The 26,394-nt window shown below is 40.1% G+C and overlaps 2 protein-coding genes across 2 annotated transcripts; one reads left to right on the top strand and one right to left on the bottom strand.

Moving 5' to 3' along the window:
• The first annotated feature begins 1,707 nt into the window (after positions 1 to 1,707).
• Positions 1,708 to 20,404, top strand: cilp2 (cartilage intermediate layer protein 2). Its single transcript, XM_044362633.1, has 10 exons — positions 1,708 to 1,922; positions 8,725 to 8,781; positions 9,618 to 9,887; positions 10,043 to 10,225; positions 10,756 to 10,911; positions 10,997 to 11,314; positions 11,847 to 11,955; positions 12,107 to 12,264; positions 14,218 to 16,646; positions 16,733 to 20,404. The coding sequence occupies exons 1-9, from the start codon at positions 1,859 to 1,861 to the stop codon at positions 16,632 to 16,634; spliced, it is 3,732 nt and encodes a 1,243-aa protein (XP_044218568.1). The 5' UTR covers positions 1,708 to 1,858; the 3' UTR covers positions 16,635 to 16,646; positions 16,733 to 20,404.
• Positions 20,405 to 21,396: 992 nt separating this feature from the next.
• si:ch211-212d10.2 (uncharacterized protein LOC557710 homolog) lies at positions 21,397 to 26,135 on the bottom strand. The gene is made up of 3 exons (XM_044362583.1): positions 24,261 to 26,135; positions 23,777 to 23,892; positions 21,397 to 23,040 (listed from the first exon to the last, which is right to left on the bottom strand). Exons 1-3 carry the CDS (start codon positions 24,448 to 24,450, stop codon positions 22,942 to 22,944), a joined length of 405 nt encoding a protein of 134 aa, XP_044218518.1. The 5' UTR covers positions 24,451 to 26,135; the 3' UTR covers positions 21,397 to 22,941.
• Positions 26,136 to 26,394: the final 259 nt, after the last annotated feature.

The raw sequence follows: 26,394 nt of genomic DNA, 5'->3' as shown, positions 1-26,394 counted from the left end.
GCACTTGATCATCCACAATCACAGATCAGATCCCTTTTTAAAAACTATTTCAACTGGAGTTTAAAATGCTTTTATTCTTTGGAGTCTGTATTTGGTTTAGTTTATTGACATCATTTTTATATACAGATGCCACTGCCCAGACCTGCCAGCTGGTCCATCACAGGGCCTGTACAGATCTTATCTGAATGGAATGAATGTATATATTCTGCTGGCAGCCAGCTGGCAGCCGGCTGGGGTCAGCAGTTCTGAGTGGCCGGTACTTATATACATAACATAAATCAGACTTTTTTTGCAACATAGTATTAAAGCTTTGGACTTATTTCCCTTGGTGTTTTTACAATTCAATTTAAAATTCTTTTTTTTGTCTCGCAAGGGGAAAATTGAGGCAACTGAGTTTGCAAACAAAGTACACAATCACACACACAAAGACAATCTAAAAATACAAATATAACAATGTCTGCCGGCCAACAATATCCAACACCACAAAGGTGCATATAATGCAAAAAGTGAGAAAAGTGCACGTGCATTTATCCATCTATAAACCATGTAAACTGCTTATTTCTTGTTGTGTTCATCAAACTTTACTGAGGTAGAGAAAAGCATTCATTGTCTGTCTTAAGTAATGTATGAGTAACATCATTTTCAAGATAAAATAAATTATTTCAAAAGTTTAACACCCTTTTATTTTGAATCCAGAGAGATTTGTAAAACTGATGAATGTACTTAGTGTTTTTCATTTTGAGGATGGATTTTACAAGCATTGCTCTGTAATTGCAACAATTCACGTGCTGCAAAAGAGTACATTGCACCTCATAAGCACGTCTCGTGTCTGCGTTCTGAGGAGTTTTTCCTGAATGGCATGCCATATGACGCCACTTCCACTCCTTGGCAGTGCATCGCCATGCAATCAGCGACTGTTAAAAAGTTACAAAACTAAACCAGAAGTCGAAACCAGAGGAAGAGCAGCATCTGGCACTGTCCTGTGCCTGTTTGAGAGACAGATACAGAGAAAGTGAGACAGACAGAGACAGAGAGGACATAACAGTTCACATTAGATGAATAGAATGGCCTTTTGTTTAACATCATGAATCATGGACATGACAAGAAAAAAATCACTGATGTCTCCAATTAGCTTTGCTTGTTTTGAACATTAAGAAAACATAAAAAAATCAAATAGACTTCTCAGGGAAGGTGAAAAAGCTTTAGCATCCTTAAGCAAAGAAAAGTATTATTTTGCACAAACACACACACACACAAATCAGGACAGAGATAGACTTTATGATGAACACACACATAAACACACACACACACACCTGCTCTGTGGATAAAGATAACTGGAGCAAAAGAGGGTTACAACACAAGCAGAATTAAAAAATACTGCAGCAAATAAGGCAGAACTTATGAAATCTCTGTTGGGAGGAAAACAGATCACACCACACACACACACAAACACACACACACACACTCTCCCTCCCTTTTCTTTCCTTCTGTGTGTGTGTGTGTGTGTGTGTGTGTGTGTGTGTGTGTGTGTGTGTGTCTCTCTACCCCCACCATACCCTTACCTTTTTTTGGAAGATGATATGGGGGACCCAGATGTTACATTTCACTGGCCAATGGTGAGCAGAGAGGGGCTGGATTGGTGTGTACTCATGATGCCCCTTCTTTTAAAACGCCTGAGCTCCTGTGTCCAACTCAGCAACTCTCACATGAGAAAGAGCAGCAACGAGGCTCTGCTCCACCAGCAGCATCACCCACACCTGACAGACTGTATCTTCCAGCTGTAGAATCAACTATTTTTTTTTGAGTGTTTTATTTCAATGCTGTAAAAAAAATCATCTGTGAATGAAAGTGTGGCACCATGTCGGAATTAAATATGGTGGCACTCCTGCTGTCTTTCCTGGCTTCAGTGGCTCTGGGCCAAGGTAAGTGATCATTCACCTGCAATTTTAGCCATTGCAACACATTCACTGGAAATAGCTGACCTAAAAGAAAACCAATTGCAAGATACATTTTTCATGAACTTTTTTAAATCTTCCATAACATTTCTGTAATCATTTAAGATCAGAAGGCCAGTATATGACTACTCACACATGTGCACTACCATAACTAGAGTTTTCTAAGTTGACGCCATTTCCCTGAGGATGTCAGATCAGGATTGGTGGAGGACTCTACAGAAATGTCTTGTGATGAGCTCATACTATAAGGGTATTGCGTGTGTGTGTGTGTGTGTGTGTGTGTGTGTGTGTGTGTGTGTGTGTGTGTGTGTGTGTGTATGTGTGTGTGTGTGTGTGTGTGTGTGTGTGTGTGTGTGTGTGTGCTATTTTATAGACCACCTCAGTAGTTCTTAATCTCTGATGTTAAGTCACTGGCACGTTTCACCACCAGGCTAATCAACAACACGTGTTGATAGACTCCTGGGTCGTATAAAGTAGAAGTGGTCTGCCTCTGCGGTCTTGTTTAATAACAGAAAAAAAAGCTCAAATAGGCTCAGTGCTGCTGATAATAGAAGGATCTGGTGGCACACGCACTTTGTTTCCAAAGCAGCAGTACAGCAGCTGCCACTGTCAGCATACAGGAGGCCTGCTTTTGTGGAAAAGGAGTATCTCAATACAGCCTCAATACTCCATTGACTTTTATGATCTGACAAAGAGCCAATTCAAACTTACTTTTTTAACATTAGTTGCTCAATTGAACTCATTGTTTTTGCCGTCAGCTACACACAGACTTCTTCTGCCTCTTCTTCACTGTGGTGATCCAGCTTCTGGGAAAATGTTGCTCTTATCATCATTTGCTTGACTGTCTTCCTGAAAGCAACGTTTTTTCCAAAGCTGTCACTTATCGTCTGTCTTACAGCTGCTTCTCATTAACTTTGATTTTTTTTTTTTTTTTAAGAAAGGGAACTGGCAGTTCATAAAAAACAAAAGTGTAACTACACCTTAATAGTCTCCATATCTTGTTGGTCTCAGAGGCCTCAAAAGTCTGAAATGTCTTGCAGAGGCTTTGTACCATTTGCTGATGAGTATATCATTAGATTAGAAGATGGTTCTGTCTTTAGAGAAAGTAAATGAATAAATGGCAAACACTGAACTGAACACTGTGTTGCAGCCATGAGCAAATGCACACCTTAAAACGGGTTGTAAAATTTTATGTTTCGTGCCACGCTCCATTAGCAATACATCCACATCTTGAATGAAGGTGGGTTTGTCCTTATTTCCCCCTCAAATGCAGTGCCAGCACTCCCTAAGATATAAACCCAGTCACCTTGGAAACAAGAGGCAATAATCACAAACCAAATGACCCACTTTCCCACCTGCTGGGCTTGAGCTCAGCTAAATGAGAAAATGGAATCAAGGGAGGGATAAAGAACACAGGTAAAATGACTTTACCATCCTCTTTTCCCACCGTCAATTTGGCCAGCATGTCACCCTTTCCTTTTTGGTGGCTGTCTCAGCCTCCTTCCCTGAATTCTCTTCACCTCTAACTAATGACTGCACATCTCCGTCTGTCCATTTGTCTTCATCTGTACACCTTTTGTTTCTAATCTGTCTCCCTCAGGTATTTCTTCATGAATTTTCCACACCTTTCTCCCTCACTTCATCAAGCTCCTTCCTTTGCCTTTCACCACCTATTTCTGTCTGCCTTTCTTCATCAAACACTCTCTCCTCGCCTTGCTCTCTGTCACTCTCTCCATACACCATAGAGCTTACGAATTTATGAGCTGTTTTCCAATTTGGAGGCAGCAGCTATTGCTGAACGCCCACTGAAACTCGGAGGGGAACACTGTGGCATTACCACCTCCTAGCATAAGTCTTGATTGCAGCTCAAAGGCTTTTTAAAGTTACTGTACTCTGTTAGACCCAGCTGTATGGCATTACCACAGCATTACCAGCGGACCTCCAACCCTCTTTTCTTCTCTTCTCTTGTTGCATAATTGTAAGGGAAAACTAGACGGTGTATGTGAGCAGCTGGAGGGCCGTTGTGAGTCAGACACGGGGGCTAGTTCTAGTTCTCCAGATGCTGAATGCTGTCTGCTCCAAACGTTAACTTTAATGACTGAGACAGGGATTACAGTGGATCACAGGAAAAGGTGCAAATTTCCATTAATGACAACCCTGAGCCATCTTACTTCTCTTTCTTCTGTGTGTATTTATGTGTTATATGTGTTATATGTGGATGTGCCGAGGAATTATTTATTGTGGGGATAATCAACTGAACTTTCCAGTTCCTGGCTCCCTACCTGTGCACAGGTACAGCAGTTCAAGTGAGGACTTCCAGATATTTTTTATGTAAAAATTCAGTCCTGCCCAATTATGTTGTTAATAGTATCAGGGAGAAATGCTGTGTGCTGCAAATACCTTCTTTTAAGAACACAAAGCCTTTGTTATACCTTAATAAATCCTTAAATCATGCCGTTGATTCACATCATTAGTTAATGTCAAGGACAAAATTGCTGATTTTAATGAGTGACAGATGTTTTAGGGATCAGTCGGGGTAAATAGAGAGATAGACTCATAGAGAAAGAGCAGACTCCTCCCAACTGCACACACCTCAACTAAGAGGCTGGCCAAACATACGAACAGCTTCCATATGACATGGCAAACAGATCATGATTTACACAGGCCCACACACACTCCCATCTCTAAATGCCTGTGATTTAAAACAAATACCTCTGTATTAGCTAAATCCTAACAGGGCTAGATTTCTGTGACAGATCACCTGGACTCACACTCCAGCACACACACTCCTGATCCTGAGAGAAGGACCCAGACACGGCAGGACAAGCTGAACCGACAAATACTGTAAAACCTTGTTCTCTTAGCAAGCTTAATTTTGCCCAATAGGTTATGTAACATGGGGAGGGGAGGGTGGTGTTTTCACATCTTCTCCTTCTTGTAAGGATCTGGAATATTATAAACAGGATCCAGACTGTCTATTTAAACCTCATCTCTCTGCCAACATACATCTGGCACAACCATACCTCACTAATCTGACTGAAACCATTCTGCAACTTCATTAAATCCTGCATTTTCCTCTTTCCTCTCCCGACAGCTTTTTTTATTAGATTCTGGCAAAGGCAGACAAAACTCCCTCTCAGAAAGTGATGGAGAGAGAGTCTGTCCTTTGCAAAGGCACTGGTAGTTATTAATAGGGGATTTGCCTTTGTGTAGCCTAGCTGTATTTCACAATGAACCATGGTGACGCTAAATCCAAAGCTTGTCCTCCAAAATAAGAATTGCAGTTGTCACAACAGACCCGGGGTGGATAAAGATGACAATGACTGCAGTGTGGGATGAAAAGTTTCAGACATAGCCTGGTATTCAGGCGCTTGCCATGTGGCTATATGTGGAAACCAGAAGCTATTGGTGTTGTTGCCTTCTCTTGCCACTATAATGTATCCTGTCACCTTGTCCATGGTTTATGAGGGGTCACAGTGAGGATGGCTGAAAGGTTTATAATATCCTTTTAGCCAGCCATGTGGAAAGGTTCGTGTCAAAGGTGAAAGTGCCAGAGAAAAGTGATACATCTTGACTTTGTAAAGAGATTTGTGTCAGTAAAGCTCAAAATCAAACACCAAAAGAGAGCACATGGATAGTTTCAAGGACAAATAAGATATAACACTTTAGGGTGGATTTTTTTGAGCACTGAAGAGGAAATCATAAGTTCTAACCTTGCTCCCTCTGGTTTGAAGAACGTGTGTTTCAACTACTTGCTTCTTGGTAAATTCACTCGCATACCAGCTGCATGAAGCAGCGCCCAAATAAATCTCCCGGCTTTTAAAATTCATAAAGTGTTAACATGCCACTCAAAAGCACAATGAGCTCTGTGAGTCTGCCATGGGAATCAGGCCAGTTCATACCGGCTGCAATTGAGGTCACTACCCCAACATTCACCCTCTGCTGTAGCTGATCTGGGTTTCCTCTTTTAACTTTTTAAAACCATTAGTCACCTCATGAAACTCTAACAATCTTTTAGTATTTTGTTTTCATTATCAAACATCTTGAAATGATAATCAGGAGCCAATTGGTTCGACTGTGAATGGCTTTTGGTTTGGGTGTGAGTGAGGAAGAAATGTTACGTAACAAGAGCAGAAAAACTGCTTTATGATTTTTTTTTTTAAAAATGGATGCACTTCAGAGTGAGGGATGTCATTAATTAGCCAGAAGTCTAGAACTCAATGTTAATTAAGTGAAACAAAAGGCTTCTTCCTTTCCCCTCGCCATGTGCTTTCTAGTTTCTAAAAGTTCTCAGTTAACCATATTAAAGGATCGGTTCACAATTTTTAAAGTCTGTCTTAAAACAACAGTCAAGTGTCCATATGAACATTGAAACAGGTTTTTTCTTGTAGTAATCATTCCTCTAAATGTGATTACAGTGTAAGTGATGGGGGATAAAATCCTCATTTTAAGAAAAAATGCATTCAAAAGTCTATCTGAAGATAATATGAGGAGTCTTTGCAGTAAAAAAAAATCCCTTTTTGAGCCTTGACAGTGTTTTCCTGTTCAGCTGCAGTGGAAGGATCATAACAATAAGAGGGAATGGAGCACTAAAAAGACTGTAACTTTGAAAAATATTGACTTGATTTGACTAATTTGGAGGGATGAGGCCTCATATAAGCTTAAATAAAATTTTAAATACATTTTGCATGGAGGGACTTACATAGGAAGTGCATTATGAAGGGATGTTCTGATGGCCAGTATGAACAGGTGGAATGATTACAGCAGGAAAAACATGTGCCAGTGTTCATTTGGGCATTTGACTATTGTTTCATATATGCTACTTTGTGTAGTTTGCACAGACAAATCCACACTGTCCAGTAGTAGAAAAGAAATGAGGAAAAACTATTTGATTTGATTTACTAAACTAAACCTGCAAGAGCCACATCTGTCCAGCAGATCAGTGTGAAAGCATTTGCTTCTGTTTATCCAGCCAATCCAGTGTATCAGAGAGACTAAGCCGATATGGAAAACTATCAATGGTTTTTAAAGCCAGGGGCATAATAAAAACACCATGAAGGTCAGCTGACTGTCGACCCCTTTAACCAAACACATGTTGAATCAGCCATTATTCTTGACTTATGTAATGCATTTTTGAACAGTCTATCTTTGTTCTGTTGAACTACTATCCTTCTTTGCTAAATCTATCAAAAACCTTAAGGACTGAAAAGATGTGCTGGCATAACAATAAAGACTTGAAGTGAGCCGTAAAACCAGCGGGGACTGGGATCGATACTGGCCCCTGTGCTGAGAGTTTCTGCTCGTAAACTCAGCAGTGTCTCTCCGAAAGTGCTAAGTGTCTGCACATATTACTCACACACACACACACACACACACACACACACACACACACACACACACGCTGCATAAGCTACTTTTTGTTTCTGTCACAGACCATGACATTTATTTTTTTCCGCACTGCCCAAATGAAACTCAGAGGTGAAATGTCAAGCAAACAACTGACGTTTTTGAAAACATAAAAAAATGATTATTGCAGGAAAATGAATCATTACACTTCAAAGCATGTGGGAAAATGTGTCACGGTGCATGTTTAATAAATCAAAGAGCTACATTTACAATGAATGCCAAGCTGCATATCTTTCTCTTTTCTAATAAGGAAACATTTGCTTTCATCTTGGAAACACTGTTGTGCTGTTGCGTGTGCATGCATATGCGTGAATAAATGATGATGATGTAAGAATGACTCACTGATACAAGCATGCTGTGTATGCGCACATATAGGCCTAGTATAAACATATATCATTAAGATTTAAAAATAAAAAGGAAATTGCGGTATTCAAGTATGTGTAAGAGGTGATGGAGTGGGATAAAGTGAAGTTTTCTGGCTTGGAACTGCATGCCCTGATTTGTCTCAGCTGGAGCTTGATTAGCATCCTCAACGGCGGCTGCTTGTTGATGGATCAAGAGGAGAAGGGAGGATGGGAAGAGGAAAAGCAGAGAGGAGGACAGCAAGGTGAAGGATGAAAGGATGTTTGACAAGCACGGGGGAAGTGACGGATGGAGAGGAGTTTGGATGAGCAGCAGGGGGGAAAAAACTACAGATAGAGATAGTGAAGGTGCAGATAGTGGACGAGATGGAAGTTGAGGAATGAGAGAGATTACATTTCACAAGAAGGGAAGGAAAGGACAAAAAGAGGACCAGAGAAGATAACCATTTCTTTCCATTTCCTTCTTTTTTAGTAGGCCATAAAGGTCTTGTCATTGCTTCGGCGCATAAAAAGGGAAGAAGACATGTGACTAAAAATGAACATGAAAATGAAATTGAAAAAAATGAGAGAGAATAAAGAGTAAAGGGCATTGGAAATGCTTGTAATGAGGGAAAGTGTGTCACTGTGGCTGAATGCCTTCTTGCCTTGAACACAGAGAAGAGAAAAATGTGCTCAGACTGTAGCACAATGTAAAGTGTCTGCATAATCATTATATGTGTGTGTGTGTGTGTGTGTGTGTCAAATCCTTTGCTTGAGTAAAAGTAGAAGTACTGCAATAAAAAATACCTCATAACCAGTAAAAGTCACATATACTATCAAAAATACTCATAATGCAGAAATTCTGACAAAAGTCTTCTTCTTGGTAATGGTCGAACATAAAATATAAACCATTAGCTCCCACCCTTCCCTGCTCCATACATGCATACATTCAAGGATGTAAACTGAAAGACTGAATGCTCTGTATGGCCATTACTCAGATGTTTCTTTTCTCTTGTTTGCAGGATCGCTGAGGAGCAGGAGAGTGGCCATGAACACGTTCACTGACACACAGACAACAGGTACTGAATCCATCAGCAATGATATTCAGAGCTAATTAGTTCACCTACAGTACTTTACAGATTATACAACTGTCTAAACTCTCTAAAATCTACACAGCAGTTCACTTTTAAATTTCATGACTATATCAGTTATTCGAACAGTTACTGAGGCGTGACACCATAAACCTCATGTACAAGAGACACATGGCTGAGATATTTTATATCACACTAACTTTATGTTTGTACTGTATCACGTAGCAGCGAAACATTTAATTTAGCTGAGAAGTTACATCTCTCCTGTCTGCTTTAATGCAACAGCCATAGGTGTTAGTCTGTATCCAGGTTGCTATCTGCAGCACATGTCTCCTTCCATCACCTCATTGCATTATTATGTGAATAAAAGATATTCCATCAGTGTGTTGCTAATACATTATTTTATTTTAAGTCCTCATATGTGTCTTGGGGAAATGCTCAGGTTTCAGAGCATGTAGCAGACACAAAAACTAGACAAAGTACTTCATCTGTCAAGCCACGGGGTTTGGAAAGAACCTGGACAATGCAGGACTCCTTGGGGTGCATGACGTCAGTTTTAAATGGCAGTAGCAGACCACCTTTTAAAGTTTGTAACCCATCCCTGCTGTTTTCCCTCTTCTTGATTTTGCTTGGTTCTGACCCACATCTCCCCTCCATGTAAGACTCAAACCCAATCCCTTTCCTTTACTTTCTCTCCCTTCCTTATTTCTGGATCTTGTGCTGGATTGTTTTCTTTCTTTCTAGCTTTTTTTAAATTTTTATCTTGGCTTATTCTAACCCATTCTTTTGGTTTTCATCCATGTCTCCCCTCTGTGTGCCTCCAGGCGTGACAGAGTGGACGTCTTGGTTCAACATCGACCATCCTGGGGGGAACGGAGACTATGAGCGCCTGGAGGCTATTCGTTTCTATTACAGAGAGAGAGTTTGTGCAAGGCCCACAGCCATGGAGGCTCGGACAACAGACTGGGTGGCAGCAGCAGACACAGGGGAGGTGGTCCACTCCAGTCTGGAGAAGGGCTTCTGGTGCATCAACAAGGAACAGCCCCATGGCCACATCTGCTCCAACTACCATGTCCGCTTTCAGTGTCCCCCAGGTAGTCCTGATGACAGCAGCTCAGGGCTGCACAAGCTGTCACTTCACAGATGTGAACACGCAAAAAAAACACATGCATGAATACACATCTTCAAATGCTTTTAAGAGCAGCACTCAACAATAATAAACACTCTACTCTTCAATGTGTGTGTTCAGTGCAGAGTTATTGGACTGACTGGAGTGAGTGGGGTCCTTGTTCAACCATGATTTGTAACGATGTGGGCATCCAGGTCCGCCAGAGGAAATGCATGAGCACCCAGCCCATGCCTCTCCTGTTGGTACCGGCGTGCCAGGGCCACCATTCAGAAAGGAGGGAGTGCTCCGCCCCTCCATGTACAGGTGATAATCCCAACAACCATCAGCACTTCACTGTTGCTTGGACAGTGTGATGAGATCTCATATGAAACAACATCACAGCATTGCTAACAGTGATCGACATTCGTACTGAAATACATGGTGTACTGTAGCATACAGGTTAATCTTCCTAAATGTCCTTAATTGTATAAAATGCAAAGAATCAAAATTCCAGTTTAAATTTCTAAAAATGGTCATGTGCCATTTTCTCTGTGGTCTCAGAGCAGAACCTATTCCTCTAAAAAGAACTTTGTAACCATTTGTTCAAGTGCTCTCAATTGAACTACTTGTAATCAACAATCTTCCAATTGCAATTCATATCAGCAATTGTTATTTAATCAGCTTTCTTATCTTTTTAATGCCAACAGTATTGTGTAATTGCACAATTTACTATCTAATTTATGTCCCGTGGTTTGTTTGAATGGCAGAATTAATAAAAAAGACTAATATACTAATATGCTTTTCTCACTAAGTTCCAAACTCACATTGTCCTTGCTGTCTTTCTGTGTGATCAGCTGAGTGGAGTTCATGGGGTCGTTGGGGGACATGTTCAGTGACCTGCGGTGGAGGTCGCAGGATTAGGAGGAGGACCTGTGTGCGAACCTCAGAGACAGTGCAGTGTACTGGACGGCCTGCAGAAATACAGAAGTGTGGGAGGAGTCCATGCCCAGGTATGCTGTATGTATAGTGCAGGTTTCGTCTTCATTTAGGTTTCATTATGAGTCTGTGTTCACATCTCCGTCTCTGTAACAACAGTCAAATGTCAGCATGTGTGCACTGAGGGCCGCCCCAGTGAGGACTGCAGCCGTTGTGTGTGTGATGGCCACCTGCTACATGGTGATGTCTACACCGTGACTGGTGTCCCCGTGGTGGGAGCCTTGGTGGCACTGGCCAGCCAACCCAAGGTCATCCGTGCCCGAACAGATGCTAAAGGCCAGTTCAAGCTACTGGGAATCTGCTCCTCCAGCTCCACTTTGATCATCATCAGGAAGGAGAAGTTTGCCCCGATCACTGTTTCCACCTCGAGTAACACCACAGGGTTATCCTGGATACGAGCCGCCCTCAAATCAGCGGGTGAGTATCAATCATTAAAATCATGATTAAGCCCAATGATAGATTTTAAGTTTAAGACTAAGTTAAAGTGTTTGTTGTTTTCAAATGAACTATGAGAAAAGCAAGTTTGTGGTATATATTAGGATTAACTGACTAACTGTAGGCAAATTCTTAGAAGAGCTATTTTTATAAAAAAATGTATCCTGATTCTAATTATCATTGTTCTACAGAGCCAGTAAATCCTCCAGTCATATCCTCAGACTGTAGGGAACGAACAGGAAATTGACAAAACTACAACAAAAACAGTCTGGCCTATTGAAAGACTTCACATAGTCTAGAGCACTTACTTGGTTGCATGGAAACCAAATAAAAATAGGCCTGCGCTGCTTTTGAAAGATTAATTCCCTCAACAATCATTTTTCATAAGCACAGAGGCCAATGAGAGAATAGTGTAATCTTTGACTGAGTTTTATGAGGTCTCAATACTCTGCAGCACCATTCACAACAGTCAGAATGAGGTCTTTGAGGGTTTGCTCCTTTCTGCTGTCCACAGAGAAGCCATACATTGTAAAGCACCCAGAAGACAAGGTGCGTTATGAGGGAGGTAGAGTGCTGTTGTGCTGCAAGGCAACGGGATCGCCGACACCTGACAAATACTACTGGTGAGATGAATACCAGTGTTACCACATTATTAGTAACATTATAAGACTCAGAAACAGCTAGAAGTGGTAGAGTTATTACTTTTCCATGTTGTGAATATTTCTTATTTGTCATTTATTTTCTTATATCAATAATTATTTGCCTATCTTCAAGGTACCACAATGGGACTCTGCTGGACAGGAAGTTGTACAAGTATGAAGAGGACCTTGTACTACGGGAACTGAAGCTGGAGCAGTCAGGACAATACTACTGCAAAACCAGCAGTCCCGCAGGCAGCGTCAAGTCCTCTCCAGCTGTCCTCACTGTGATAGGTATGTTTTGTCTCTCAGCATCACCATCACATAAACCCAGATGTACAGTTAAGGATGCAATGCATAAGACGGGACTACCCACACCTACAGTGTTGGACGAAAACAACAAAAATATCTGTTTCTTTTTTGGTTTTTGGTATTGAGTTTTTTTTTTTTTTCTCAGAGTCAAACAGAAATAAAAACTCCCTTCTAGTAAATAGCGCAGTGATGTAAACTGTAATTCATCATCATCATCAGCCATGAGAGAAAGTAACTTACTATGATGATAGCAAGCGGCACACAGGGATTACAGCTCAGGATGGCTGTTATCCCAGTGCATTTGACAATGACATATTTAGTCAAAGTCCTCCCCAAGTTCAAGTAAAACCACTGACAAAAAACAGAAAACCACACTTCATTTTACTATATAAAGAGCTGCTGCTCAGAGATTGAATACACAGTTTAAGAGAAATGTCAGCTCTGAGCTCCAGCTAAGTCATCCGTGAGCCATGTCCATGCATTAAGAGGATTCAGACAAAACCACACTGTCCTACAACTGAGAAAGAGAGAGTGAGAGAGAGAGAGAGAGAGAGAGAGAGAGAGAGAGAGAGAGAGAGAGAGAGAGAGAGAGAGAGAGAGAGAGAGAGAGAGAGAAGTCAGTTAATAGACTGTTTCATTGGAAAAAAAATAGGAAATTTTAAAAAATCAGGGCTCACACAATCTGACTGCTTGGAGCAGTATCTTTTTTTATCATGTTTACATTGGTTGAAACTACCTCTTGTTCTTTTTTGTGTGAGATGGCTCTAGACACTGTAAAACCTCAAACCCAATTTCTCCAGAACACCCGGTGTTGAGGTGAAGTCCAAGGCTGACAATAAATTCTGTTTCTTTTCTCTCTCAGAGTCAGACAAGTATTCATTTTCACATCCGTGTGAGGGTGGTTACACATTGCTTATATCCTCCAGGTGCTTGTTATCTAAGACACAGATTAACAAACAGGGTTTTCATGGAAGAGTGCTAAAGCAATCTATCCCAGGCCAAAGACGAATCCCTGCACTCCAAAAGTCATTATGGCAGGAGACTGTGTGTGTGTGTGCAGGACAACACCTGCGCCTCAGAGCTTATAAGAGAGACTTTTCATATTTTACATTTTGCAGAAGTTAAATTTGATTTCCTATAAAATGTGTTACCATCAAGGTAACTTGAAGTTAAACAATTTATTATGAAAGAAAAGTCAAAGTACCGTTGGTAAATCCATCAGCAGTACAGAAATGATATTTCATACATACCACACAACCCCATGTGTCTGCAATTATCAACTTACTTGAGAGATGGGGAGCTTAACACGAATACTTGACTATAAGCTCAACCATGATATCATACACATTAATTATTCTGCCAATGTCTGGGTGAACAATAATTCTCTCCTTCCAACTCCCATTTGGAAAGTTGGTAAATAAATGTTCCCTGTTTCATGTTTCATGTCCAATTACCCCTTCATGCACATTTCGCCGTCCAACTTGGCCACTCATAGGTACTTTCAGTCCATGCAGACATTATGTGCATGTGTGTGGGTGTGAGAGAGAATGTCTCTGTGTTTATATATATATGTGTGTGCAACCATGTGTGAAAAAGGAAAGGCAGAAAAAAAAGATTTTTTTTTAAATATTCAGTGTCCTAATTTATTCGCTATACACTTGTTCTGCTCTGCTCATGCTTCAATAGGCAATTACCCAGTACCAGGCAATTTTATAATTAAATCCTAATAGTTTTGACAGGTTTTCGTGAGCAAACTGTCATGTCATGTCTTCAACATGGCAAGTCAGTGTTCATTTTAACAACAAAGCAAAGTGTCAAAATTATTTTGGACTTTTTTGCATAGACTTTCTTTGCACTGTTTTATGTGTATCAAATGACTAATTGGTGTCATATTAACACACACAAGCTTAATATACTTTATTATGCAATTCACAGCAAAAGGAACACCCGCATGCAATTCTGCCCCTGAGAATCACCTCATCAGACTGCCGATGGACTGTGTTCAATCTGGGACAGACTCCAAGTACTACAATGCCGGCCGCTGCCCTCACAACAAATGTGCTGGCTCCCTAGACTTTGATATGCGCTGCAAAGATGGAGCTGGGTTCTGCTGTGGGGTCCAAAATATGGAAAGTCGAACCATTGACTGTGGGAGCTACAGCCTTCCTATCCGGGCTGTGACACAGTGCAGCTGCCAGAAGTGTGTGCAGCCAACTGTGCTGGTTCGTGGCAGAGTGGTCACAGCTGACAATGATGAGCCTTTGCGTTTTGGACACATCTACATTGGTAAAGAGAGGGTGGGCACCACTGGATACCAAGGAGGCTTCACATTACAAATTACTCCTGACACAAAAAGATTAGTGGTAAATTTTGTTGACCCCACTGAGAAGTTTCTTGACACTCCAAAGGTGTTCATCTTTGACAAGAAGGGTGGATCCATCTACCATGATGTAAAAGTAATGAGAAAGCAGACGCCCATTGATATTAATGCAGGAGAGACCAACTCTATTGTCCTGGGTGAAATTAAAGGGGAAGACCCAATAGGGCAGTTGGTTATTCCTGCCAATTCCTTCCATAAGGACAATGGAGAAGTCTATGAAGGAACTGTGAAAGCCAGCGTCACATTCATTGACCCAAGAAATATCACCACGGCTGCTGCAACCCCTGGCGACCTCAACTTTGTGGATGAGGAGGGTGATATGCTCCCTTTGAGGACCTATGGCATGTTCTCTGTTGACTTCAGAGATGAGACCAACAAGGAGGTACTTGGAGCTGGAGCAGTCCAAGTCCTTCTTGACACACAGCACGTCAAAATGCAAGAGCATATTTCCAAAATGAAACTGTGGTCTTTAAACCCAGACACAGGGGTCTGGGAAGAGGAAAGTGACTTCTCCTACACCACAACAACCGCTGGTGGTCATGGAAGAAGCAAACGAGAGGAGCGCACATTCCTCATAGGCAACATGGAGATCAGAGAACGCAGACTCTTCAATTTGGATGTTCCTGAAAACAGACGCTGTTATGTCAAAGTTCGTGCCTACATGAGTGACAAGTTCCTTCCTAATGAACAGCTGGAAGGTGTTGTGATTAGCTTAATAAACCTGGAACCCAAGCCTGGGTATTCGGCTAATCCCAGGGCATGGGGTCGCTTTGACAGTGTCATAACTGGCCCTAATGGGGCCTGTTTACCAGCTTTCTGTGACTCCCAGAGGCCTGATGCTTACACAGCTTATGTCACAGCAATGATGGGTGGGGAAGAACTGGAGGCAGCTCCTTCCTCCCCAAAGATGAATCCAAACATCATTGGAGTGTCTCAGCCATATCTAGACAAAATAGACTACCAGCGTTCCGACCACGAGGATCCAGCTCTGAAGAAAACAGCCTTCAGAATTAACTTGGCAAAGCCTAACCAAAATAATTTTGATGAGACCAATGGGCCAATATATCCGTATCAGAATTTAATATCCTGCGAAAATGCCCCTGTTGATGCAAATCATTTCAGATTCTTCAGAGTGGAAAAAGACAAGTATGAATACAATGTTGTACCCTTTGAGGAGAATGATTTGACGACCTGGACAGGGGACTACCTCTCTTGGTGGCCTAATCCGCAAGAGTTCAGAGCATGCTTCATCAAGGTCAAGATCCATGGACAGAAGGAAGTGATGATCAGGTCCAGGAATCTGGGAGGGACACACCGAGAGACAAAAGGCAAACTTTATGGCATTAGAGACATACGCAGCACCCGGGATATGCAAGAGACCAACACTTCAGCAGCCTGTGTGGAGTTCAAATGCAGTGGCATGTTGTTTGATCAAGCTGAGGTGGACAGATCCATCATATCAATCCTTCCACAGGGAAACTGTCGCAGGATCAACACCAACAAACTCCTACAAGAGTATCTCATCAAACATCCACCAGTCGCTCAAAACAACGAGTCCCATGCATTCACCATGTTAGCTCCTGTGGATCCTTTAGGACACAACTATGGCATCTACACAGTCACAGACCAAAGTCCCCGGCACGCCAAGGAGATCGCTATTGGGCGCTGCTTTGATGGTACTTCAGATGGTTTCTCCAGAGAGATGAAGTCAGACTCTGGAGTTGCGTTGACCTTCAGCTGTCCAGAGAGAAAGATTAGCAGAGAAAGCCTCTTCCAGCGCCTGCAGACTAGCCCGGGTCAGACGCTGTCTCAGATGGCAAGGGACATGAGAGAGTTGGAAGGCCTACAAGTGCAGAGATCATCCACCCAGGTGGTGGCCTATCCTTCAGAGCAGCAGGGCAGGACCCAGAGTCGTAGAGTCAGCTCTTCAACCAGGAGGAGAGTGTCCATGCGCATACAGCAACGCCAATAAATACAACAGGAGGTATGCTCAGCTAAGATAATTTGATGTGTGTTCACAATGACAGTAATATCAGAATAATCTAAATGTTCTTTCCTTTTCATTTTTAGATCTAAAGTCAAGACTAATATGACGGCATCACTTCGAGGAAGTAAAAGTTGTCTGTTGATGAATATGAACTTTGTTCAGACAGCAATTCAGTAAAATGTGATTTAAGATATTCATTATTCTTATACTTACTTGAAGGGTTTGGTATATTCATTTCTTCCTTCCCTCCTGAAAGACATGCATCATTTGCCTATATGAAATGCAGTGACATGCATGTATTTAATTGGCTTTGGTCTAATTTTATGAATGAAAAGACTAAATTGACGTTTGAGAACGTAGCTTTTATAGATCTAATGTGTGGCATTCCATGGTTTCTGCTGATGTATCTCAATGCTCGAGTTAAAACCCAAACTTTAAGAAACTGTAAATATTACTCCAGACCCGAACACTTCATAAATGGCCATTGATTTCCATCAAATTTTTCTGAAAGAAAGAGCAACAGACACTAAGCCCTTTTTCTACAAATGGACAAACTCTCTCTACCAAGGGGAGAGACATTGGATGCAGTGGGGTGAGGCATGCCACTCAGGAAACAGAGGATGTTTTCAGTCATGCTTCTTAATGTTTTTCAATAGCATGCCAAATGCCAACTGATTCAGCCACACATCCTTCCACTCCACACTTCCACTTAGAATGTGCAAGACCAAGACCTTTGGCAAAACAAGCAACTATCTCACTAGTAGCAGACACCCTAAAAAGTGGATAATTGATTGTGTGGCATGACATAATTTCCTTTTGTCTTATGCACATTCCAAAGAAGCACATCCACAAACAAAATGATACTCAAAACTATGTATTCCCATATATCTCACTTTCTCAGATACTGTTAAAGAGGCTCATTCAATGTCTAAATGTGCGTTGTTTTTGTTGTTGGGCATGTGGGTGATCTGCCTTTGTATCTTCAAGTGCAATAAGTAAGTAGTATAATTTAACTTGATAAATCTACATTCAAACTATTACAGTTCATAAAAAATGCTGCTCGTGAATGAAGCAACAACTCTTTCACTACATGTGGCAGGTAGTGTGTTCAAGGTGCTTGTATGAGATCTTGCACAGGACTTATTTCAAGTGATTTACAGCAAATAATTTAACTGCTATGTAATCGTTCTTCAGCTCTCTGAACTTTGCAGAATCTATTAACCTTTTCATACTTTGCTGCATGACTCAGTTAATTTTAACATTTGTACAACACAGTAATCTTTTCAACTTCAGAGAGCAATCTTGTTAGTGGGAGTTCAAATTCTCAGCGGAGCTTTTTCCTCATTAACAAAACCCACTGCATGATTCTTACACATGAGAGTGATAATTAAAAAGTGACACACTTATGAATTTACTGGCCACATTTTCAGATACACTGTCAATTGTGACTGTAGATGTGACAAAATAAATAAATGTAAAGTATACATCTTGATAGATATCTAGACAAATGGATTAATAGGCTATTAGATTGAAAAATATCAGGCTATTTTAATTGAATTCAGCAAAAGCACTCTGTGATAAAAGCTCCAAACTTGTTTATCTGCAAAATGGGAAGTTGCAGACCCATAGGAGAAGCTCTTCAAGCCGAACTAATCCAAAACCAAATAAGTGGGACTGTGGTCCATAGAGAAACCGGGAGAAGCTGACAAGTAAATATAAGTCTGCAGTTAATTAGAAAATAAATTACATATTCACTTGGGACCCATTAAAACAGTTTGACCCAGACTTAACAAACATCCAAACAAGTTAAATTCCAGGATACAAAGGATGAAGTTAAATCATTAACACTGTACTGGGCCCAAGCGGATTATGGTCTAACATATTTACCATCACCCAGCCCACTGTACAGTTAATTCTTGAGGGTGTTTCCGCCTCGATCAATTTAAGCCTGATTATATTTTTATTCCTAATGTGCAACTGATTTATTATTCAGCGTGTAAAAGGTGCCAGTACGAAGTTGTGTAAATGAAAACCATATATTGTAACCTTACTCTTGTACTTGGCTCAAATTCGAAGAACAATCCCTTTCCATTATGTATTATGAGCAGCACACTCTAGAAAAACATTAAGTACAGAGAATAGAGTGACAACTTGTGGTATCTTCTCCATTATCACTAACCACAGGCCTATGGGCCATCCGCTCAGATGTCCAGATCAAAACAAACTTCTCCCAGCAGTAGAAGTAGCATTCACCCCTCACGGAAGATGATAATTGAATCCATGTGTGGGAAGAGATAAGTCAACATCTGTAGAACAACTGGGATAAATGTTAAATCAAAGACATCAAGATAAATAGGAGTGAGATTATCTGGTGATGTTAATCATTTTTGGGGAACTGTTTGGTAAAGGTAAAAAAGTAAGGGAAAATATTTGTGGTCTTTGGCCTCACAGTCCATCACTTACAGAATCTCAGGCTTGGAAAGTGGTTGCATATGGAAGAAAGTAGTTTTCAGAGAACGCTTTGACAGGAGAACTGGCTTATTCATGAGAAGAAGTTATCAGAGGAGTTTGAAGGACAAGGTAACAATAATAGCCAGAGTAAACCATTATGTAAGGCTTTGCATGGGAAAGTAAGTCGGGCTCTCCAAAAGTTACTTTGTCTTCTGGGGAATTTCAAAGGAGATTAAAGGACTTGTGCAATGTTTGGTTTAATGACTCAAGAAAAAGTTTCCACAGTGTTTAGGATCAAATGAAGGGAGTTTAAGTCTGAATCAAACCGATAAAACACACAGTAAAGATTCATTTTTAATGAAAAGAACGTGTTTATCTCACTGAATCTCAGTGGGAATGGCAGTATTGGTAATAAAGCTTTAATTTCACTGGGAGTCATAAAATGTTAATCTCAAAATTATGGGTTACTGGAGGTTTATGGGTATTTTGTTTCCATTTTTTAAAGGAATAGTTTGACATTTTGGGAAAAAGGCTGAGATAAGAAGACTGATAGCACTCTAATGTCTGAGAATGGTATCAATCTTCTCACCTAACGCTTGGCAAGAAAGTGAATATGTGTAGTTCCCAAAATTTCAAATTATTAATGAATATAGTAAACTATTGTTACAATAGTAGCCGTACTGAAGTCTTGAGTGCTTGACGTTTGGTATACAAGGGTATCTTCATCCCCTTGAATTTACTGGATAACTTGGTTTGTTTTTGTAACTATTAGAATTAAAGGAATCTGAGAAGTTAGTTCTCCTCCAAATACTTCACCCGATTTTTCTAATTTTTCTGTCACAGAATTGCATTGAATACACATAATACAAACCGCTACTATTAATCTTCAGGGCAGAAAAGTACAAGACTCTTAATTCACCAGAAAACACCAAAAATTTAAATACTGTAGTAACCCTAGTAGTATGAAAAGATTCATCAATTTTCTCTTCTGTATAGTCCAGTCGGTCTCAGAGAGATCATAATTTATTCAGGAGGTCATCCTTGAACCTTTCCACCACTTTCTGGAGTATGTGAAGAGAGTTGTATATATGCCACTGTGCTGCAGGAAGCCATCCTGAGCTCCAGTAAACAAATCACATAAATTAACTCCTGATGATGCTCTGTCAGCGCTTAAATAGCATTAACTATTGCATGGTGATGTCAATCTCTTTGTTTCTAAGTTTTTTGTGTAAATTGTGTATTGTATAAAATCCACTATAACTGTACGAATAAGAAACTGTAAATAAATGATTTTGTTTAAACTTTCTGATTGATATTCCCTACTGAGTTTGTATTATCAACTGAGGACACACAGCTAAGTGTAACAATTTCACATTTCTGAAGATAAGAAAAAGGTTTCAGTCATTTTTCAGATACACAAATCACAGTGCTGTGAACATACAATAATTTATTTTGTAAATTAAATAATGCATAGAAGCTTAAATTTTCAGCTGTACAAAAGTCACACCAATAAATATAATTTACAACAAACAATGCTAGCTTACAACAGACAGGTAGTTGAAACAACACAAAAAAGAGAGAAACAAAATTAAAACAAGTTGAGCATATGAAATACATTTCAGAAAACATATAGAAAGGCTGAAATGAATGCTGGTTTCCTCAGTGTCAAAGGACACTCTCGGGATGTAAAGATTTGAAAGTGTAAAAGTAAACATTCCTGGCCTGTGCAGAATCTGAACAGTGTTCACTTCGACTTCTCTAGCAACAAAAAAAATAGCTGCATCTCCATTGTGTGTGCCCATTACCCTCCAGGAGATGAATTATAAAGCTCACAGCAAGACCTCTAGTGCACAGACAACAGACGTTTTTAGCCAGTGGAATTATTATTGTAATAAAATCGCACATCAGGGAGCACAGCAGGGAGGAAAATGAGAGTCTTGAGCCACACTGTCACTGACACCTTCATGACTGGGCACAGTGTGTCTGCTAGAAAATGGAGCTGACAAATAATATAGTGAGTGACTGCACTCGCCACTGAGGAATAAGGGAAACACACTTTCATCAGTACACACACACACACACACACATACATAAAGCTAGAAAAACACATTTTTCTTGAGTCAATGGTGCATGTCAGGTCATGAACCTTCCTTCGGCGCCTTTCTAACCAGAGTCCCATTGCGTCAGTGACAGACAAACCTGTCTCTGCACAAGCCAGGAATGGAGAGAAATGCTGATGAAGACGTCTTAACACTGGGACTGCCACCAATTGTAATTGCGGTGCCCTTCATGTGTGTTCTACTTGCTGGAACTCAATTTGGGTTAAGAAACAGTCCAACAACACAAATGCTGAAAGTGGGTTTCTGTTGCTTGACATCACTGGAATAAGTGTCTAAATGTATCCAAAGGCCACAACTCAACAAGTATGACTGCTTGTCTGTGAGTGTTACAGTTTAAGGGCGGAGGTAATGCTTGTTGAACACAAGGAAGGTGATTATATGTAGTAATGAACATGAAACAGTTTGGTTTTGGTTAGAGTTAGGCTGTTGAAAGAGACTGTCATTCCACTATTACAAATATCTCCACTGAAAATGAGTGGAAGCTTTATAGTCAGAAAAAGGTGACCTGTACACTCAATGACAGTTTGGACCTCAAAATTACAAACACATCACAACTGATAATTAGCACCTACATGTCTAGTCTAGAGACCAAGATGTTTTTCACTTTTTCCTCATCTGAAAAATGACTTTCTTCCTTTTAAACTGACATATTGCATATATTGTAATTAGAGCGATTTTTAGTAGATTTTTTAAAAGAGAATATCACACATTCTCTGTTTCTGCTTTTCTCTGTTTTATATCATAACAGATTTTATCAATTTGTTTTTTGCGGTTGGTTGAATAAAACAGTACATGTGAGGACATCACATGTAGCTCAGAGAAATTGTGATGGGCATTTTTTCACTAGTTTTTGACATTTTATCGACTGCATGATTAATCAGTATATCAAGAAAATAACAAACAGATTAATTGATAACAACATTCATCATTAGTTGATCTAATTGTAATGACTTCCATTACCTTAATATGACAACACAAAGGCTTAATATCATGCTTCATGTGAATTCATCTCATCATTGCAATTATGGTTATATTGTTGTAAATGATCATTTTGTACTTAGGTATGATTGACCAAAGAATACATAAGGGTACTAAAGTTGGACAGCAGTTGTGAAGGAAGTGGTTTCAACATACAATAATGGTTTACACCCAGTTAATGAATAATTTAAAGTAATGCAATGGCTAGTGCAAAACTGTCACAAGTAGATAGTGACTGCATGAATGTGAGGTAAAAACATAAAATTGTAACATAATATTTCTGGATATTCATTTCAACATAACATAAATTTAAAAAATCGCTTTTACACAGCCAATAATCAGATATGCTACTTAGTTCTATAACATTGGTTGGGAAAAGTAATATATCATGCTTTTATGTTGCATTGAGGTCAACCCTCTGCTACTGTCTGGTGTGTTATCAAGGCCAGCAGTGAGCTTGCAGCTCCATCTGCAGCGTCTGTAATGATTCTCTACCTGAAACAATTTAATGATGTCATACCCTCTTCAGACAATCTTCTGATATCATCCTGAGTTCATAGCAAACAAAGTGGAAATGGTCTGTGAAAATGACAGATAAGGCTTAGGAATGTTTCAGATGGCTTGGGTTTGTGGAATAAGTCTTAAAAATAGAGTGGGCTCACTACAGGCAGTCAGGGAATCGGTGGTCTCAAGAAGGGCTGGAGGACGAAGCAGCAGCTGAGGTTCTTCAGCTCTTCAGCTCTTCAGCTCTTCTGATCTGCAGGGAAAGGCTGTAAGGAGAGACGACTTGCATGCTTCACGTACACGTTGCCGTCCTCCAGCTTGACTTCATACACTTGTTGCTGAAACAGTCAATACAAAGATAGAACGACATTAAAGCTGGAAGATGGAAAATAAACACCCTGAGTTACTGTGGAAACAGCCACAGAACACCTTACTGGAATGTGTAAAGCACAAAATCCAGCTGTTAGCTAACAATATATTGTATTTCATTCTTCACAGATGAAAAAACCCTCATCTAACATTTTTTAATTCTTATATTTCCTCTGTTGCTTGATAAATGTCATCACAGTGATGTGACGGTGTTTATAAAACAGATTAAAAAATTAAGAGTATGAGATATTAATGGAAAGTGAAGTTTTCTCTGTTTATAAAATCAGACATCAAAACATATGTTCATTGAATCATTCTTTCAAACAACTGACAGGGGAAGATAAGTTGTTTGATAGAAGAAAATGGGAGCGTAACGTTAACTCTGACTGATGATCTCCGATTTCTCATGCCCTATCAATCATGGAGGGGAATGACATGTTGATTGTCCCCCAGGGATACAATGAAGTTTTCATATAATGTATCTGATGATTTGATTCATATTCAACTAGTTTAAAGCTAATATAATGTCAGATGATGTAATATGATGTCAAATGTCAGAATCAGATGACTGGGACACCTATTCCAAAGGGTTCAAAGATGATCATGTATTGAGCATCTTTAGAGCAGTCATTTTTGTAGGTTTTAGTAATATTTTTCACTACTACAAACTCAATTCAGAAGACATTTTGATGTTTAATCACTGACCTGTAATGATGTCCCTGACCTCCCAGTTCTCAGGTCAAAGTCATAGTCATGCCAGGGGCAGAAGACCTGCAGGACTCCATCAGCCTCCTCAATGTCACCCTCACACAGAGGACCACCTAGAGGACACAACGGGACAGTTCATCAGTTTTTTTTTCCCCAAACAAATTACTACTGCTGTCTTCCTTCTATGCAAATGTCATTGTGGCGCTCGTATAATAACACGGTGTGAAACAGATAAGCCTGTGTGACAGCAGGGGGCATGATGTTGCTACTTATTTTGTTTTTTTGGCCAAGGATCACTCACACCCTCATATTTATGATACATTTTTACAGTGCAGCATTTTTTAGCAGGCTCCATGTCAATACTCTGCTGCGCGATTACATTTTCATGTTTACAAGCTGGAGTAGGCTACATTTTAAGTAATTATGCCTTTATAGAAAGCTAAAGGGTGTGAATTTGTATATTGATATGATGAGGCTTTACCGGAGTGTGAACAGCGGGCATCCATGGCGAAAAACTCCCCCTTCACGTAGAAGAGGCAGACATCAGAGTCGTAGCCGAGGCAGGAGTACATTAGACGGCAGCGCTTCTTGGAAAGCTCCGAGGCCGGGCCTATGAGCCTCCATGAAACGCCTCCCGTGTTTCCCTCTTCATCTCCAGAGCCAGAAGCCATAAAGACCGGCAAAATGAGCTGCTTTTCTAATTTGCGCCACTACAGGACTCCTTTTTTCCGCCGATGCAAATGGATTTGGCAGTTCGCTTTGTGCAAGTATTCCATATTAAGCAAACCCGGCTGCTATGACAGTCAAGCGTGTGGGCTGAGCTGCCTCTATCCGAGCTGCAGCCTGTGCAGACTGTCACACCGAGGCAATGCAGCACACGACCAGACTCTCAGCTCTTCACTTCAGTTATGTGTTTTCTTGTGGATGGAAGTTTGTCATAGATAATAAATAAAGAGCACATATTCCTCACAAACCCATGGATAAGATTCAGTGATGCTATAGTTTATCAGTTGTGAATACAGCTGCTTTAGAAATAATCCCAAGCAGCAGCCAAAACAAACATATGTGGCCCTTACATGTTGAACCTGGGTAAAAACCTTCATGTGGAGACTTCATAAATGCAGATGTTTCATTGTTGGACCCAGACAGACCCTTCCTGTTGTTTGATTAGGGTCACTCTGTGATGTTAACATACTATTTTATGTTCACTACCCACTCTGTTAAGCTTTCTTGGTGGCCTGTTCAGTTTAATGAGAACATTTAAACATACACTGTTGGACTTGTCCCCAAAGAGTATGGTAAATGTGGAACATTATTTTTTATATACTGTGCAAAATAGTTCAAATCCATTTCTTAATTATCAGTTATAAAGCCTTTTATTGTTCTTTCATGGCAGACTTCATACTGTACTGAGCTCCAGACAGGTACTTGGCTGATTTTTTTTCAGGTTGAGTTTCCCACAGTGCAGTTAAGCATCATTACAAATCGTTTGTGAACTGAATGAACTGTGTCTCGGCCAGTGTTTTAGTTGGTGGGTGTACATGACAACAGTAACATTGTCTCGAACTGCAGTGGAAACAAATATATTTCAGTCTGCTGAGCTTTATCAAATACAAGTTCATAGAATAGATAAAACATAACCCCAGGAAGATACATCATAAAACCTCTTTGATATCTGTGAAAGCCTCAGTCAGTTAAACCACAATGAGACACTTGTACATGATTAAGTCAACTATCTGTCTCTCTGTGTATAAAATGAACCTTTCCTGTCGCCATGAAGTTAAGCTGCATTTCACCTACAAATTTGTCCAACTGGCAATTTGCATAAAACAAAAATATATAATGATGATCTGTATTTCTTCAGCTTTTATTCACTTTGTCTCCATTGCTTTATTTTGCCAATAATAATTCTGTGGGCAGTTTAGCCTATATGTAACATGAGTTGTATGTCTAGACTGGAGTGATGCATAACAGAGGCCACTTGTTCTGATTCTGACTTTGAGAAAGTGACTCATGTTAAGCTGCAGCATGAGCACAGAGGAGAGCAGTAATGCTATGAGAAGGTGTTATAGGCAGGAAGAGAGAATGCTACTGCGACTTCTCAGAACTTGGATCCTAATGAAAGCTAATGTAAAATCAAATTGCTGATGTAAAGAAACCTGAGCTCAGTAACCAAATTCATCTGTTGCATGTTTAAGGATAGGCTCACAATTTTTCTGTCTGTCTTTTCCTCCTGTTCATACTGACTATTAAAAGATCCCCTTCAAATGCGTTTTCCGTGTAAGTGATGGTGGCCAAAATCCGTCATTTTGTGCAAAAATGCATTTAAAAGTGTATCTAAAGCTTATATGAGGCTTCAGCAGTCTGAGTTAGTCATATCAAGTGGATATCTGCCACATTTACTGTCTTTTTAACATCAAATTTCTTATTTGTGTTTCCTCGGACAGTGTTTCCCTATTGAGCTGCGGTGGAAGTATAGTAACAAAAAGAGGAACTTTGGCACTAAAAAGATTATGTTGAAAGATATTTACTTGATTTGACTCATTTGGACAGCTGAAGCTTCATATTAACTTTTAAATACATTTTTGCACAGAAGTAGGACTGTGGATTTAGCC

Source organism: Thunnus albacares, chromosome 9, assembly GCF_914725855.1.
Source record: "Thunnus albacares chromosome 9, fThuAlb1.1, whole genome shotgun sequence".
Classification (NCBI taxonomy): Eukaryota; Metazoa; Chordata; class Actinopteri; order Scombriformes; family Scombridae; genus Thunnus; species Thunnus albacares.
This window is presented reverse-complemented; position numbering and strand designations above follow the sequence as displayed.

What these genes read in the sequence shown, in the direction of transcription:
- cilp2 (XM_044362633.1), top strand. Translation starts at nt 1,859, where the DNA reads ATGTCGGAATTAAATATGGTGGCACTCCTGCTGTCTTTCCTGGCTTCA. An exon ending in CCGCTTTCAGTGTCCCCCAG is followed by an intron (nt 9,888 to 10,042) that starts GTAGTCCTGATG and finishes GTGTGTGTTCAG; the next exon opens with TGCAGAGTTATTGGACTGAC. An exon ending in ACACCTGACAAATACTACTG is followed by an intron (nt 11,956 to 12,106) that starts GTGAGATGAATA and finishes CCTATCTTCAAG; the next exon opens with GTACCACAATGGGACTCTGC.
- si:ch211-212d10.2 (XM_044362583.1), bottom strand. Translation starts at nt 24,450, where the DNA reads ATGGCTTCTGGCTCTGGAGATGAAGAGGGAAACACGGGAGGCGTTTCA. An exon ending in TGCCCGCTGTTCACACTCCG is followed by an intron (nt 23,893 to 24,260) that starts GTAAAGCCTCAT and finishes TGTGTCCTCTAG; the next exon opens with GTGGTCCTCTGTGTGAGGGT. An exon ending in GGTCAGGGACATCATTACAG is followed by an intron (nt 23,041 to 23,776) that starts GTCAGTGATTAA and finishes TGACTGTTTCAG; the next exon opens with CAACAAGTGTATGAAGTCAA.